General features: G+C 43.1%; 1 protein-coding gene across 2 annotated transcripts in view; it reads left to right on the top strand.

Annotated features, from left to right (window-relative positions):
- The window catches only part of LOC137417425 (chitin synthase chs-2-like), a 212861-nt gene that overhangs the window by 92800 nt on the left and 101613 nt on the right, over positions 1-18448 (top strand). For both annotated transcript variants that reach the window (XM_078785804.1, XM_078785805.1), the window contains 3 exons: positions 37-343; positions 15252-15623; positions 17195-17293. In XM_078785804.1, coding sequence (XP_078641930.1) covers positions 37-343; positions 15252-15623; positions 17195-17293 — 778 coding nt within the window. The remainder of the gene's footprint in view (positions 1-36; positions 344-15251; positions 15624-17194; positions 17294-18448) is intronic.

Genomic DNA, 18448 nt, shown 5'->3' with positions numbered 1-18448 from the left:
AAAGATCATATTATATAAGATGTTTTTATTTCCTAGGTTGGGAAACGGAGAAGAATCAATGGTCTTGGTCAAAAATGTGGGTCGTATCTTCTAACCCAAGTGAATATGCAACACCTGCCTTAGGTCTCATGGCTTGCCAGGCTCTTATGGCATCCTTCTGCCACTGGTTGGGAAACGTGGCCTGTAAGATTTGCCGTCAACGCACTTGCTTCTCAATGCCACTAACTCTTACACTTCCAGCCACTGGTTTAGCTTTGTGGTTCATGGCCTCCCTTGCTTCTGGTAGCAACATATGGGATGTCAATGAGTGGTGGACGAAAGGATTCTTCGCACGGAACTTGAGGTGAGTTGGAGATTATAGTAATTGGATGACATTTTGAATCGACATAACCAATCAAGAAAGAAAACAAACAAAATGACATAATAGGCACAAACATAGCAATAAAGTTCACACATTGATTGTTTCTTTTAAAGTGCAGGATTTTGATTAAATGTGCAATCCATTTCATGGTGTGGCGTAAGGGTGAATGGTGGACTTTATTTAAAGTTATTGAACAATGAGATGAGATAAGATGAGATATTTTTACCTCCACCACCAAAGATATCTTTTCTACCGCTTCCCTTATTTTGTGTTTTATGTGTCGGTTTGACTTTTTGTGTGATTAATGTTAGCTCTTTCACGAGCCTCGATCTTGCATACAAATAAAAAAGAAAAAAAAAGGTGGATGGACGTTATGTTTCACCCCTGTCGGTCTGTCCGTTTGTGAACAAAATATCTCAATAAGTTGAGGACGGATTCGGACGAAATTTGGCAGAGATGTAGCGTGTGTGACAAGGACGACATGATTAGATTTTGGTGAAGATCCGGATTCGGATCCGGCAACTGGAATTTTTAAAGTAATTCTTCACCATTGAGTGATATGGCCAACCAGGCGGAGGTATGCTCTCTACTGAGTGCCGTTCTAGTTATGATGTGAAATTATCATCACCATAGCCTGGCAGGATGGCCTAGAGGTACACACACTCGCCTCAAAGCTGCTTAGTGAGTGTTTGAATCCCAGGCCAGCTTATAAACTGTCATCCTGGTGTTTCACGGACAAGAAATTAGTTGTCGCACGTTATAGATCCCACTGTGTCCTTTGCGAAGAGTAGGCGAGCTATCCTGAACAAATTACAAATTCCTGCCATAAACTGGAGAGGGAATTACATCAGAGGTACAGTCGACTCCTCAAGCAATGATGCCACCCAGCAACCTTGTGCTGCATTCGAAAGAAGAAGATCACACCATCACGTGAACCATGCTCAATACAGAGTATCGGTTCTGCAGAAACTTTTTCTTTGTTTAAGTTCCAATTCTGGATGCGTCACCACTCCGATGGAGATGATGTGAAAATCAAATTATACATATATATATATATATATATATATATATATATATATATATATATATATATATATATATATATATATATACATAAATACTAGCTGAAGTAACCGGTGTTGCCTGGGGAAATTCGATGCAATATGTATTGAACTATTGTCAGAATCGAAAATATCTTGGGAGCCCAGAAGCAGATGACTTGCAAACAAAGTTCGTTTTCATGACGTGGGAATACATAATATAATAAATAAAAACCGAGTAATTAACATCAGTAAAAAAAAAAGAGAAAAAAAAAAAGAGTTGTTGAGCCTGTGTCATTTCTGCGCAACAGACGGAGATGATTCCAGGTGGGGGTGCATGAACACGATGGTGTTGTAATAAATCCGAAGGTGTAATGCGCCATCAATGGTCCGTTTCAGAGCTATCTCCATTAGCACGAGCCGCGAGGACAACCATCACTGCAACACTCCACCGATCTGGGACTTATGACAGAATAACCAGACAGAAAGCTCTCCTCAGTGAAAGACACATGAAAGCCCACAGAATCTTGTTTCTTACAGTCTGAGAGTCCTTTAGGTGCTTTTTTGCAAACTCCAAGCGGGCTTTCATGTGTCTTTCACTGAGGAGAGGCTTCCGTCTGGCCACTCTGCCATAAAGCCCAGATCGGTTGAATGTTGCAGTGATGGTTGTCCTTCTGGAAGTTTCTCCCATCTCCACACAGGATCTCTGGAGCTAAGCTAGAGTGACCATCGGGTTCTTGGTCACCTCTCTTACCAAGGCCCTTCTCCACCGATTGCTCAGTTTGGCCGGGCGGCCAGCTCTAGGAAGAGTCCTGGTTGTTCCAAACTTCTTCCATTTAAGAATTATGGAGGCCACTGTGCTCTTGGGAACCTTCAATGCAGCAGAAATCTTTTTCTACGCTTCCCCAGATCTGTGCCTCGACACATTCCTGTCTCTGAGCTCTGCAAGCAGTTCCTTCGACCTCATGGCTTGGTTTTTGCTCTGATATGCATTGTCAGTTGGGAGACCTTATATAGACAGGTGTGTGCCTTTCCAAATCATGTCCAATCAATTGAATTTACCAAAGGTGGACTCCAATCAAGGTGTAGAAACATCTCAAAGATGATCAAGAGAAATTGGAGGCACCTGAGCTGAATTTCAAGTGTCATAGCAAAGGGTCTGAATACTTAGGTCAATGTGATATTTCAGTTTTTTTCTTTTTAATAAATTTGCAAAACTTTCTAAAATCCTGTTTTCTCTTTGTCATTATGGGGTATTGAGTGTAGATTGATGAGGGAAAAAATGAATTTAAACGATTTCAGCATAAGGCTGCAACATAACAAAATGTGAAAAAAGTGAAGGGGTCTGAATACTTTCTTCATGCACTGTATATATATATATATATATATATATATATATATATATATATATATATATATATATATACACACACATTGGGAAGAGTACCTGTCCCAAGTGATGGGAAAAGCTAGCAAAAGTATCCCCCTCCACTCTCTCTCTCTCCCCCACTCCCTTCTCCATCCCCCTTCTGCCACTCTCCTGTCTCCCCCTCTTCTCTCCCCTGTCTCCCCCAATTCAAGGCTTTTCAGCAATCAGCAATCTTCAAGGCTTTCCATAGATTCTCAATGGGATTCAAGTATGGGCTTTGGCTGGGCCACTCAAGGATTTTCGCATTCTTGTTCTGAAGCCATTCCAGTGTTGCTTTGGCTGTATGCCTCGGATCATTGTCCTGTTGGAATGCAAATCTTCACCAGTCTACAATCTTTTGCACTCTGAAGCAGGTTCTCCTCAAGGATTTGACTGTATTTGGCTCCATTCATTGTTCCCTCTATCCTTACAAGTCTGCCATTCCCTGCCACTGAAAAGCCTCTCCATAGCATGATGCTGCCACCACCTTGCTTCACAGTAGGGATGGTGTTTGATGGGTGATGAGCTGTGTGTGATGCGATTCAATCACAGCCTCTTCAAGATATTGAGCTTTATTGTAATTGATTCTCCACAACATCTACAAAAAGGATAATGACATTTAGAATGCGTCCATAGAATATATCCCATGTAAAGCAAGCCATAAAAGATGCATCATTTTAACTTACCAACTCGAATCCAGTCAGAAGTAAAAAGGGCAATCCCCTCACTCTCAAGCTAACCTCTTATAGGCAGGTCTTACCGCTAGAGAGGGAATTACATCGGATCTTCGCCTTTATTTCATCACACTGTGCTCGGTTTCCGCGAGACATAGTGCTTTTCCTTCAGGCCAAGGAGTTCAATTTTCATCTCATCAGACCACAGAATCTTTTGACTCATGCTCTCAGTCTTTCACGTGGCTTTTTGCAAACTCCAGGCATGCCGTCACATGCCTTTTTCTCAGGATTGGCTTCCTTCTGGCTACTCTCCCATAAAGCCTTGATTTGTGTCGTGCTGCAGAGACGATTGTCCTTCTGGCAGGTTCTCCCATCTCAGCCAAGGAACTCTGTAGTTCTGTGAAAGTAGTCTGACAAGGTCCTTCTTTCCCGGTTTTTTTGATAATTTTTTTTTTTTTTTGTATACAGGATCGAGGCTCGTGAAAGAGCTAACATTTATCACACAAAAAAAAAATCAGACACACAAAGTATATAATAAGGGAAGCGGTAGACAAGATGGGGAGAGAAGGGGAAGCACACAAACACAACATTTTAGAGCAGGGACATCGGGATATCTGTGGGAGGGAGAGGGCTTGGGAGGAGGAGGCGTCGGAAGGGGTAGGGGCAAGAAGAATAAAACACAAGGATACTGCAAGGACTTCCAGGAAAGAAGTTGGTATTTCAAAAAAGTGGATCTAGGGTGAAATTAGCGGGGTTAGAAAAGATCAAGGTTTTGGATGGGGGAAGATAAGAGATGGTGGTGAACAGCTGTTTTAAAGACCTGGAGGGAGGAGTGGGATTTAAGAGAGTGAGGGAGTTTGTTCCAGAGGTGGGAAAAAAGAGGAATGAAGGAGTGAAGGTGAGCAGAGAGTCTTGATTTTGGCAGTTTCACCAGAAGAGGGTTGCTGGCAGATCTTGTGCGTCCTGCAGGAATATTTGGGGGACAGAGCCCAGAGAGAGCTGGGGGAGCGGTAGAAGGAGTCGGTAGAAGACAGAAAGACCACCAACCTGCCTGTGGTGAGTAAGTGAAAGGCCCTCGGAGTTAGCTTCATCGCGGAATACTGTTCTCCCCTATGGGCCGGTGCTCCTGCCTCACACCTCGCTCGGCTTCACGCTGTTGAAACCAAAGCTTTCAAAATCATTGGAATCTCCCGCGATGAAGCTATCTCCGAGCGCCTTTCACTCACTCACCGCAGGCATGTTAGTGGTCTTTCTGTCTTCTACCGACTCCTCTCTAGCCTTGCTCCCCCAGCTCTCTCTGTGCTTTGTCCCCTAAATATTCCTACAGGTCGCACAAGATCTGCCAGCAACCCTCTGATGGTTAAACTACCGAAATCTAGGCTCTCTGCTCACCTTCACTCTTTCATGCCTCTTTTCTCCCGCCTCTGGAGCAAACTCCCACACTCCCTTCAATCCCACTCCTCCCTCCAGGTCTTTAAAACAGCTGTTCACCACCATCTCTTATCTTCCCCCATCCAAAACCTTGATCTTTTCTACCCCTGCTAATTCACCCCAGAGCCACTTTGTTTGAAATTCCAACTTCTTTCCTGGAAGTCATTGCAGTGTCCATATGTTTTATACCTCTCCCACCCCCCCTTCCCATGCCTCCCCCCCCCCCAAGCCCTCTCCCTCACACAGATCTCTCGATGTCCCTGCTCTCAAATGTTGTGTTTGTGTCCTTCCCCCTCTCTCCCCATCTTGTTTACCACTCCCCATGTTATATGTTTTATGTGTTGGTTTGTTTTTCTGTGTGATTAATGTTAGCTCTTTCACGAGCCTTGATCTTGTATACAAAAACAACCAAAAAAACCAAAAAACAATATTGATAGATAAAGGTGATATAATATAACAAATATCATGAAACATTTACATTTTGTAGTCCATTGTATAATTTAAACAAACATAAATGCAAATTTTGCATGTGGAAAAAGTAAGTGCACCCCTACATTTATCACTACTTCAAATATCTAAAACTAGCAGAAGTACCCGGCATTGCCAGGCAGGGGAGGGGAGGGCAGGGGAGGGGAGGGGAGGGGAAAGGGGAGGGGAGGGGAACGGGGGGGAGGGGAGGAGGGGGGGGAGGGGAGAAGGGGGGGGAGGGGAGAAGAGGGGGGGAGGGGAGAAGAGGGGGGGAGGAGAGAAGAGGGGGTTGGGGAGGGGAGGAGAAGGGGGGAGGGAAGGAGAGGGGGGAGGGGAGGGTGATGGGGGAGGGGGTGGGGGGGCGGGGAGGGAGGGGGGAGGGAAACACACCTGATCGTCGAATCAGCGCGCTGCTCTGCCACCGATTCAGATTCCGTGTATAATATTCCTCGCTGAAAAAAAATATGGATCTGAAGATGAAAGAAAAAAAAACCTATGTGATGTGAATGGGAATGTTCCTCGCTGAAATGTGAAAAAACGCAATCGCGTGGCAAGGAACATCACGTGATCGCTCTGAGCGATCGATTGCAACTCTGTGTCGTGTCGTGGGCATGGCCAACGTGGCCTCATGCTCCCAGGTGATTGGCTAACTCGAGCTCGAGAGAGCCATAATGCGCTACGTTATGGCAAAAAATATGGATCTAAAGATGAAAGGGAAAAAAACCTATGTGGTGTGAATGGCAATGTTCGTCGCTGAAATGTGAAAAAATGGAATCGCTTTTCGCTCTGAAATACGTGCGAACGCGTAACTGAGTTAATGGCGGCAAGGAACATTACGTGATCGCTCTGAGCGAATCAGCGCGCTGCTCTGCCATTCCGGTCATAATATGCCTCGCTGAAATGCGCTGAGGTAAAAATATGGTTTAAAAATATTATGAAATAAATTTCTAGGTCGACCATGTTCTTCCCAGGCTCAATGGCCATGTTTGTGCCAAATATCAAGTACGTGAGCCTCTCCGTTTAGGAGTCTACCGGTAACATTACACACACACACACACACACACACACACACACACACACACACACACACACACACACACACTGTGTTTTATATATATAGATTAGAATCAGGTGCACCAGCTCAGGTGCAAATGATTAGAACATCATTAGAGAGGATCTTGGAGGAACCTGTCTTATTTAAACCTCAGACATTTAGTTTGGTTTGCTCTTTGTGGTTGAAGTGTGCAGCGTCACCATGCCTCGACCAAAAGAGCTCTCTGAGGCCTTCAGAAAGAAGGTTATAGATGCCTACGAGTCTGGGAACGGATTTAAAAAGATCTCCAAACAATTTGAAATAAATCATTCGTCTGTCCGGAAGATCATCTACAAGTGGAGAAGATTCCAAACAACTGTCAACACTGTTAAGGCCAGGCCGCCCCAGCAAGTTCAGCTCGAGAGCAGACCGCAAGATGCTGAAAGAAGTCTATAAGAACCCCAGAATGTCATCACGGGACCTACAGGTAGCTCGTGCCACTGTTGATGTCAAAGTGCACGAGTCTACCATTAGAAAGAGGCTGCACAAATTTGATCTACATGTGAGGTGTGCCAGGAGGAAACCTTTGCTCTCCAGAAAGAACATCAGGGCAAGACTAAAGTTTGCCAATGAACACCTCGGCAAAGGCCAGCACTTCTGGAACAATGTGCTCTGGACAGATGAGTCAAAGGTAGAGCTATTTGGCCACAGTACCAGAAGACATGTTTGGCGAAAACTAAGACAGCATTTGACCACAAGAACCTGATACAACTGTAAAGCATGGTGGTGGAAATATTATGGTTTGGGGCAGCTCTGCTGCATCAGGGCCTGGGCAGCTCACCATCATGGAATCCACTATGAATTCTTCATTGTACCAGAGGGTGCTTGAGGATAATGTGAGGCCATCTGTCCGAAAGCTGAAGACAACTGAAGGTGGACCTTGCAACATGACAATGACCCTAAACATACCAGTAAATCCACCAAGGAATGGCTGAAAAGAAAGAAACGGGGGGTTCTGGAATGGCCAAGTCAAAGCCTGGATCTAAATCCCATCGAGATATTGTGGGGGGATTTGAAACGAGCAGTGCATGCAAGAAACCCCTCAAACATCGCACAGCTGAAAGAATTCTGCATGGAGGAGTGGGCAAAAATGTCTCCCTGTCGATGTCAGAGACTGGTAGACAGTTATAAGAAACGCCAACTTGAGGTTGTTTCTGCCAAGGGTGTACTTACTTTTTCCACATGGGAAATTTGCATTTATGTTTATTTAATTATATGGACTACAAAATGTAAATGTTTCATGATATTTGTTATATTATATCACCTTTATCTATCAATTTTGTTGAAATGAAGATCAAATAGCTGTATGATGAAATATGTTGAAAAAGTGAAAACTTTACATGGGGTGTACTTACTTTTTCACGTGACTATATACAGATGTTTGGTTCTACAGAACTTTTCTTGTAAAGAAAACCTATATATATATATATATATATATATATATATATATATATATATAATATATATATATATATATATATATGTGTGTGTGTGTGCGTTGTGTACTGTATGTAATGCCTTCAGAAAGTATTCAAAGCCCTTGACCTTTTTTCACAATATGTTGTGTTCAGCCTGAATTTAAAATGGATTAAATTCAGATTGTTATTTTTTTTATTGATCGACAATATATCCCTATAAATTTTTATTTATTTATCCCAAATACAAACATCGGCTCACTACGCTCGCCTCACCACACATCGCAATGGAAGAACGGGCTTGATTTAATTGAGGATAATGACCTGAGTTGAGAGTTGGGAGTTGCTGTATTGTCACCAATCATGATACAAACATTTATTTTGCACAAATTTATTTGTAATATTTGTGATATTACATTTTTATAAGCAATTTAAGTTGAAGATTTAGGTTGCAGAAATAAAAATATTTTTAAAAGGAACCCTTTAGCATATACGCATGGGAGAAGTCGGTGCAGACTGGAAGTTTTGGATGATTTCACAAAAGTTTGAGTGAGTAGTTCAATGACGTGACAGACACTGCACAGATATGCATACTGAATATTAAATACTTTGTCTCACCACCACACATAATTCAAATCACCTCACCACCACGTACACACCACATAATTCAAATCACCTCACCACCACGTACACGCCACATAAATCAAATCATTTCACCACCACCGGACACGCCATATAATTCAAATGACCTCACCAACAGACGCAAACACCACACAATTCAAAACACCTCACCAACACGTACACGCACGTTATGAAAAACATGTGACTGCCACGAAATTATAATTACCTTACCTTCACATAATTACCACCTCATGCTGTGCAATTCAAAACACCTCATCACATGTCTATAGAGACAGCCTTGTTTTAACTGAGGATAATGACTATATGTGAGCTGCTGTGTTGTTATGATTTACACCAATCACAATACAAAATTTCTTTTGCACAAATGTATTTGCAATGTCAGTGATATTACATTTTTATAAATAATTTGAAGTTAAAGATTTAAGTTGGAAAAAAAAAAAATTATATATATATATATACTGAAACGCAAAAGAAACTTACCACCTTTGAAACCTTTAAATATCAACAATAACACTGCGTGTAGTAAATGTGTGAACTTATTTGTGGACAATAGTGTCCTCGCTGTCAGACAAAACGGTCACGGATGGTCACTTGAACCTTCAATGGTCACTTCATAGCACAGCTGTTGAACAGTCGTTTTGACTGTCAGTGATTAGCCAAGGGGTACGGGATGATTTTAATGAGCTGCACGTGATGTCTTGATATTGGCTTTAAAAAGGCCAGTGCAAAATGGGCATTTTGACCGAAAAATTTGACCATTTTGACCAACTTCAAAAAGACCGAAACACAAAAAGAAACTTACCACCTTTGAAACCTTTAAATATCAACAATAACACTGTGTATAGTAAATGTCGTGAACTTATTTGTGGACAATAGTGTCCTCACTGTCAGACAAAACGGTCACGGATGGTCACTTGAACCTTCAATGGTCACTTCATAGCACAGCTGTTGAACAGTCCGTTTTGACTGTCAGTGATTACCCAAGGGGGTACGGGATGATTTTAATGAGCTGCACGTGATGTCTTGATATTGGCTTTAAAAAGGCCAGTGCAAAATGGGCATTTTGACCGAAACATTTTGACCATTTTGACCATTTTGACCAACTTCAAAAAGACCGAAAACGCAAAAGAAACTTACCACTTGTTTGAAATGTAATAAAATTGTAACAGTTCAAAATAAAACAAACCAACAATTGCTAATTGAAACATTGGCATTTTATTGATGACATGTCAAGTTTTTGACCAAGATACACACCATCCCATCAGTTTGTTCTACAGTACAGAACAGCACAGGGTGCAATGTCAGTCCCCTTTCAATAGCGTGTATGGCCACCATTGTTTTGGATACAGGCAGTGCATCGTCGGCGTATACTGCCTACCAGTCTTTGGATGGGATTGGCTGCTGGATTCTGTCCCACTCAGTCCTCAATGTCTGAAGCAGCTCTGGCCCGTGTCCTGGCCCTGCCAACGACGCGTCTCCCAAGCTCATCCCACAGGTGCTCTATGGGATTCAGGTCAGGGTGAGAGCGCAGGCCACTGCATGGTGTTGATGTTCTCGCCTTGGAGAAATGCAGTGGTAAAGCGAGCAGCATGGGGACGAGCGTTTGTCATGCTGAAAGGTTCTCAGTTCTGGGTGGTCTAGCAGGAATGGCAGCAGATGAGGTCGCAGGATGTTATCCACATACCGCTGGGCGTTAAGATTCCCATCTACAACCACCAGTGGCGTCCTGTACCGGCCTGATATGGCTGCCCACACCGATCACACTTGGGCCACCCCGACCTGTTGGCTTGACGCACGCAACAATCGGCATATCGCTCGCCAGTTCTTCTCCAGACACGCTCACGCCCATCAGGACTGTCCACACAGAACCTTGACTCTTCGCTGAAAGCGGACCTCGTTCCACTGCGCCAAGATCCACCGCTGATGCTGCTCGGCACCATCTCTGACGGTTGCGGCGATGGGCAACCGTCATCACGGGGCCTCTGTATGGTCTTCTGGCAGTCAGACCATAGTCATGCAGTCGTCTTCGTGCAGTATCATTGGAGATCCGTGGGTTTGCACACCCCCGGAGTTTCTGCCGCAGTGCGGGATGCTGGACGGAATCGATCCCGCAGGTGACTTTCGGACCATCTGCCTGTCCTGCCTTGCAGTGGTGACGTCCTGGCCTCCCCTGATCGAGGTCTGTCATCTGCAGAGTTGTGGAGGGTGTCTCTGTCCACCAGGGGCCGATATCGTCTGGTGTGAACAGCCAAGGCGACGTGCCACCTCACGGTAGTTCAGTCCGCCTTGCAGCATGCCCAGGGCACGCTGCCGTTGATCCCTTGACAATCGTGGCATGTTGATTGAAATGCCCATTTTGCACTGGCCTTTTTAAAGCCAAATATCAAGACATCACGTGCAGCTCATTAAAATCATCCCGTACCCCTTGGCTAATCACTGACAGTCAAAACGGCTGTTCAACAGCTGTGCTATGAAGTGACCATTGAAGGTTCAAGTGACCATCCGTGACTGTTTTGTCTGACAGTGAGGACACTATTGTCCACAAATAAGTTCACACATTTACTACATGCAGTGTTATTGTTGATATTTAAAGGTTTCAAAGGTGGTAAGTTTCTTTTGTGTTTTCGGTCTTTTTGAAGTTGGTCAAAATGGTCAAATTTTTCGGTCAAAATGCCCATTTTGCACTGGCCTTTTTAAAGCCAACATCAAGACATCACGTGCAGCTCATTAAAATCATCCCATACCCATTGGCTAATCACTGACAGTCAAAACGGCTGTTCAACAGCTGTGCTATGAAGTGACCATTGAAGGTTCAAGTGACCATCCGTGACTGTTTTTGTCTGACAGTGAGGACACTATTGTCCACAAATAAGTTCACACATTTACTACATGCAGTGTTATTGTTGATATTTAAAGGTTTCAAAGGTGGTAAGTTTCTTTTGCGTTTCAGTATATATGCCAGATATTTGAGAACAAAATTATTTTAAGGAAAACAAAAATATTTATTAGAAAAACCAATATATTGTTATAGAATTTGGTACACATATTCTCAAATACACATAGCAAAAGGCTATTCAATAAAACCGCCATCAGTCTTGATTACTGCCTCGATACGGCTTCTGAAACGACTACATGCGTTTTTCAGGTGATCTTTATTCATGTTGGCCATAACGTCCCCAATAGCAGACATGAACGAGTCCTTGGTATTGTGGGCATGCTTGTTGGTATCCCTCTCAACGACGCCCCAGACATAGTAGTCCAGGGGGTTTAAATCAGGAGAGCTAGGAGGCCAAATGTTAGGGGTAACATGATCATAAAAATTTTCGGCCATCCACTCCTGGGCCATGCAGGCTGTGTGAGAGGGAGCAGAGTCTTGCTGAAACACGTAAGGCCTCCCCTGAGCAACTCTCTCGATCCAGGGCTTGACAACCGTCTCCAATGTCTGGATGTAGGCTGCCGCATTGACCCTAAGACCTTGCGGGAAAAAGTGAGGAGGCATGACATGGCCCTCATTGCTCACGACCCCAAAGACCATCACAGATTATGGGAATTTGGTGTGCATAATAGTGAGAACTTCAGTGGGGCTGGCGCAGAGCCATCTGTCATTCCTCCTGTTTACCTTTTGATCTTGGACAAAGTTTTTCTCATCTGAGAAGAACCAGAGCTTGTCGGGCTCCTATGTCTATGTCTATGTCTCAGTGCTTGAGTTTGTTCAGCAAGCCTTTCGCCTTGATCACACGGTTCTTCTGGGTCTTATCGGATATGAACTGCCCTCTTTTCATAACATAGGATTTGTACCTGATGTCTTCATGCACCACACGTCTGATGGTTGACTCCGAAGCATTGAGCTGATTGGCATTGGCCCTCATTCACTTGCCGGGGTTCTCGTTGATGATGCCCTGGACTTGCTGGACAAACTCGACGTTTCTGACAATATCTGACCGTCGAGAATGTTTTTTTTCTTTTTGCCACAGAGGAAACATTCCCGGCAGAGGCCAGGAGCTCTTTTCTGATCTTAAACACGAAGGATCTGGCGACATTTAAGAAGGATGCAATCTCAGAATCTCTGTGGTTGGCGGCTAAGGCGACGAGAACGGCATGCCTTTTCATCGTCTGTGTTACATTCGAAGCTTCCATGTTGGGGCTGAAAAAAGAGAGCATATTTAATTAAAGTTTGGGCCACTTTTGTTTCTTAAAAGTTTTGTTCTCAAATAGCTGACGCACCCTGTATATATATATATATATATATATATATATATATATATAGTATATATATATATATATATATATATATATATATATATATATATATATATACATATATATATATATATATATATATATAATATATATATTATATATATATATATATTATATATATAATATATATATATATATATATATATATATATATATATCAAGTAATGAACGGCGGTTGGGAATTATATCCACGATATCCATTTTTCCGTTCTCCAACCTATAGCTTTGTCTTTAAAAACTCAACGTTTCGGCCAGCAACCCAGCGTGCGCCGAGCCTCCACTAGCCTTCATCAGGAGAAGTTCCCTTGTTCACCTCCTCCCAGATATATCTGGGGGGAGGGGTGGGCCTATTCTATCAACCAATCACAAAGCTGCGTTGCGAGACCTCGTGACCATGGACCCATGCTCGGCTTATGTTGCAAGTGTTTTGTGCGTGTTTGAGCGGTGTATTGTGTTTTTGTTGTCCGTGTTGCCTGTGTCGGCTATGTCCCACTTTGTCTTTGTCCACCTCCACGCATCGGTATGTCTCTGGTGTATTTATGCATGAGAGGTCCGTATGCCTGTGGTAACGCCACAGTCTCCTCTGTCAATGGTGCTCAATGGTGCCCGCTTTTGGCCAGTGTGCCAGGCCTCCAGTATTCGCCTCCTGGCCTGGTTCGGGGATGCCGCAGCACGTTCACATTGTCCCATAGAGGACATGGCCCGCCCTTATTCCATGCTTGGCGATAGCAGATCTTTCTGGGTGATTACACTCAAAGGCCTTGTGGTGTTCATTAATGCGCTGGCCTAAGGTTCTTCCAGTCTCGCCTATGTATTCTCCACCACAGTCACATGGTGGAGGAAGCTCCGTGCCGTCCTCCCCCTCTTCCAATATGGTGATGGAAGAGCTGGAAACACACACCATCCCATCCCTCCCAACACAGCCACGTGTCTGGTACCGCAATGTCGATGACACTTTTGTCATCTGCCCAGCACGGCTGTTAATGCAATCCAGGAGGGCATCAGTGGAACGGTTCCTTCCATCAAATTCACCTGTGAGGAAGAACAGGATGGGTCGCTTCCATTTTTGGACGTCTTGGTGAGGAGGAACCTCAATGGAAGCTTAAGTACCGCATTCTATAGGAAACCCACCCAGACCGAGCGTTACCTCGATTTCACGTCTTGCCATCCACTGCACCATAAAAGAGCTGTGGTGAATACACTCGTAAAAAGGGCAAGGAATATACCGTCCACCTTGAAGGGCAAAAGGAGAGAGATCAAGCATCTCAAATGGGTATTGAAAGCCAATGGCTACCCAGACCACCTCTGCCCAAAAAATGAAATGGTACTGGCGGCTCCAGGAACACAGGACGTGCCACAGGAACCACCTAAGGGCTTCTGCGTGCTACCATTTGTGCCACGGGTATCTCAATGGATTGGCAGGATTTTGAGACCGGTCGGGGTGAGGGTCAACTACCAACCTATATACACCTTGAGACGTGCACTGACCAAGGTCAAAGACAAAAGACTGAAGAATGATTGCACAGGTGTGGTATACACCATTCCATGTGACTGTGGTGGAGAATACATAGGCGAGACTGGAAGAATCTTAGGCCAGCGCATTAATGAACACCACAAGGCCTTTGAGTGTAATCACCCAGAAAGATCTGCTATCGCCAAGCATGGAATAAGGGCGGGCCATGTTCCTCTATGGGACAATGTGAACGTGCTGGCGGCATCCCCGAACCGGGCCAGGAGGCGAATACTGGAGGCCTGGCACACTGGCCAAACGAGGGCACCATTGACAAAGGAGACTGTGGCGTTACCACAGGCATACGGACCTCTCATGCATAAATACACCAGAGACATACCGATGCGTGGAGGTGGACAAAGACAAAGTGGGACATAGCCGACACAGGCAACACGGACAACAAAACACCATACACCGCTCAAACACGCACAAAACACTTGCAACATAAGCCGAGCATGGGTCCATGGTCACGAGGTCTCGCAACGCAGCTTTGTGATTGGTTGATAGAATAGGCCCACCCCTCCCCCCAGATATATCTGGGAGGAGGTGAACAAGGGAACTTCTCTTGATGAAGGCTAGTGGAGGCTCGGCGCACGCTGGGTTGCTGGCCGAAACGTTGAGTTTTTAAAGACAAAGCCATAGGTTGGAGAACGGAAAAATGGATATCGTGGATATATATATATATATATATATATATATATATATATATATATATATATATATATATATATATATATATATATATATATATATATATATATATATATACTGTATATATATATATATATATATATATATATATATATATATATATATCCTGCAATGTAATTTTTTTCTTTGTTAATTCTTAAAATAAATAAATAAATTGCTTCTGTTGTCTTGTAATGTAATTTTAAAAGATAAATTGACAATGTCTGAAAATATCTGACCATCATCTGTCTTTCCACAGCTCTTTCAACTGTGACATGGTAATAGAATCACGAACTGGGAAAGAAACTTTTCCTGAACGCCTGGCAAATGGCGTCGCCCGCAGCATATGCTCCTACACATACAATACCAGTCACAGCAACTTATTTTTCAAGAATTCTGCTGGGTCATCTGATGCGCTGGTTCGAAGTAAATGCCTCAACCTGACAATTGCAGCAGGTGTATTGTGGTGGTTGGGACTCATGTTGGTAACCTGCCACATATGGAAGAAGCAAACGCAGAGGATGGAAAAAACGAGGGAAATGTTCGTGCGACGGATTCATGATACTTTGTGTGTTGCTGCGGACATGATGCTGAATCGGCGGTGCAAAGAAGAATATCTACAGATCAAAAAGTAAGATTTTTTTTTTTAGTTAGTCATTGTTGAGCTGCTTCTGTTCAGAGGAAATGACAAAATAAGTTCCCTTAAGAGGAACTTCAATGCAGGAGGCCATTCGGCCAATCCAAGCCTGTACAATGGTTGCCAACTTTTGGTTCTTTGTCTTGGCTCTACTTCCTTTAAATGCTGAGCATCAAGCAAGGAATCGGCACATACCGTTTTCAAGTCTTTGGTATGAATGACTCGGCAACCCCCCCCCCCCCCCACCCCCCAACCCCAGACTCAGAGCAGATGTTCTAACTTTCTAACGTATAAACATTATGCCACTGCATGTGGTTAAGGCCATATGGTACCTTTCAAAAAGAGTGGGTCATAGTATTCTGTTACCATGTCCAAATTTCGGAATATCTTGCCCCGAATGATGGAGCACACTGCACCAAGGAGTGTCTGCGCCTCTGCATCTCCAAGATGAGATGACCCGCATACTGACATAAATAACATCACTGCCAGCTGCTGCATAAGATGGAACTAGGTGATAAGACCTGTCGCTTTGCTGATGAGAATATCAATATTATAGATAGAAATGGATTTATGTCTGCACGTGAGAGGAATTTTTGAGGTCACGTGCCTCCTCCCCTCCGAGAAGCACCATATTCCATCATTCCGCCACCCCTCACTTATGGAGAATAGTGTAGAGGGAAGGAGGGAAATTTTTCCATTTTTTCTTATGTAATAAATAGATGGTATAGTGTTTTGACCGACTTACTTTAAGAGAAAAAAAAAATACTTTCTGCTTTTTGTTAATATCCTTTTCTGACCTGCATTGTAAGTACTGCAGAGCGTCAACGTAAAGAGCGCTTTGTGATACTTTAAAAGGCAGTGTATAATCAGAAATACTGTTTGATAGGGCGTTACAATACTGCCACATGAATAAAATGGAAATGTTGTCAGGAAAACAATTGAATACAGCAAGCGTTTTCTGAATGTAATCGATATGAGAAACGGGATTGAATGAGACTGACCATTATTATATGTGAAGAAGTAGATGAAGAAGAAAGAGTTTTTGTTTGAAACTGTAAGTTGAAACCAGCCCATATATTGTCACCTTACTCAACGATATCATACTGTTGTGGTTACAATTTTAAATTACATGCCACTTTGCTACCTACATGCGAAGGTGGGCAGCGGTTATGTTTTCACTCCTGTCTGTCTGTTTGGCTGTCTTTGAGCAGGATATTTGAAAAAGTTATGGACGGATTTGGACGAAACTTGGTGGATAGGTTTTGTGTGTGACAAGGACAAATTGATTAGATTTTACTTTTAGTGAAGCTCCAGATTTGTATATGAGAATATTTATAATTTTTTAAAGTGATGTGACCATTGGGAGATGGCGGCCAAAATGATATATGGCACAATATGTCAAATATTTGTGGATGGATTATGACAAAACTAGGTGGATGAGTTGGGTAGGTGACAAGATGAGTTGGGTGCATCTGAAATAAGCTACAAAAAATATAGTGGTGTGGCTTTTTCATGTGTAAAACTTTATTTTATAACAAATAAAAACTCATCAATCTTTCTTTCAGAAATGAGTATATGAAAGAGGACGTTGACATCTATATGTGTGCGACGATGTGGCATGAAACGCAAGATGAGATGACCCGCATACTGACATCTATTTTCAGGTGAGCTATTTCCAAGCAAAAGTATTGCACAATAAAATATATAACTCATGAAAGCTCCCACCATTGGTTTATTTATCTATTTATTTATTAGACCATCCCATGGGATTTTGCTATTGTGTGTGTTTGTGTTGTGTTGTGTTGTGTGCGTGTGTTTTTGTGTGTGTGTTTGTGTGTGTGTTGTGTTATGTGCGTGCATGCGTGTGTGCATCGTTATCTCTAAATGCGGGTTTCAGAAGGTGGAAAGGAGACCTCCCAGGCCTTGATGTATCCACCTTCATATGTGTGTGTGTGTGTGTGTGTGTGTGTGTGTGTGTGTGTGTGTGTGTGTGTGTATGTGCACACCAAATATGTGCAATATGTCACACACAAGACACGTGTGCACAACATACTACTGCAAAACATGTCACATATAATATGTGTGTATACAGTACAACATGTACACAATATGTATATATGTATGTATCGCATAAAAATAATATGTGTGCACACAATACACAGCATATGATGTCACCCAAAGCAAACCAAAACATGCCAAAGCAAAACCAAAAGCAAAACCAAAGCCAAACGTGTATAAACCATAATCGTGCATGTGTATGTGCAAATCACAACCCATGCACGTGTGTGTGTGTACGGGCATGCGTGCATCATTACCACCGGTCCTAATCTTTTTCAGCCCCCCCCCCCCCTTCCACACAAGTCTGCCAAATCTCAGGACCCCCTTCCACACAAGTCTGCCAAATCTCAGGACCCCCTCCCACTCGAGTCCGCCAAATCCCAGGCCGCCTGTGTATGTGTGTGTGGGCGTGCGTGCGTATGCATCTGTGTCGTAACTTTTTTTTACCATTTGCGTTATTGTCATCAAATTTTCAACCAAGTTTTAATATGAGAATATGGAGAAGGCAAATTAATAACTTTGTGAAAAGGTCAAAGGTCAGTGTCACCTGAAATGATCAATTTTCAATCCAAATGATCTAAAATTTCCATTTACCATTTCAGCCTCATCATAAAATTTTCAACAAAGCTTTATTATGAGAATATGGCGAAGACAAATTAATAATTTGCTCCAAAGTTCAGCATCACATAAAATCGACAATTTTCTTGCAATTGACCCAAAATTTGAGCAGGGTTTGCATATTGGGTTATTGAAGCATAGGA

Source organism: Myxine glutinosa, chromosome 10, assembly GCF_964187855.1.
Source record: "Myxine glutinosa chromosome 10, kmMyxGlut1.1, whole genome shotgun sequence".
NCBI classification, from domain to species: Eukaryota; Metazoa; Chordata; class Myxini; order Myxiniformes; family Myxinidae; genus Myxine; species Myxine glutinosa.
Note: the sequence above shows the minus strand (reverse complement) of the source record. Positions and strands in the feature narration are given on the sequence as shown.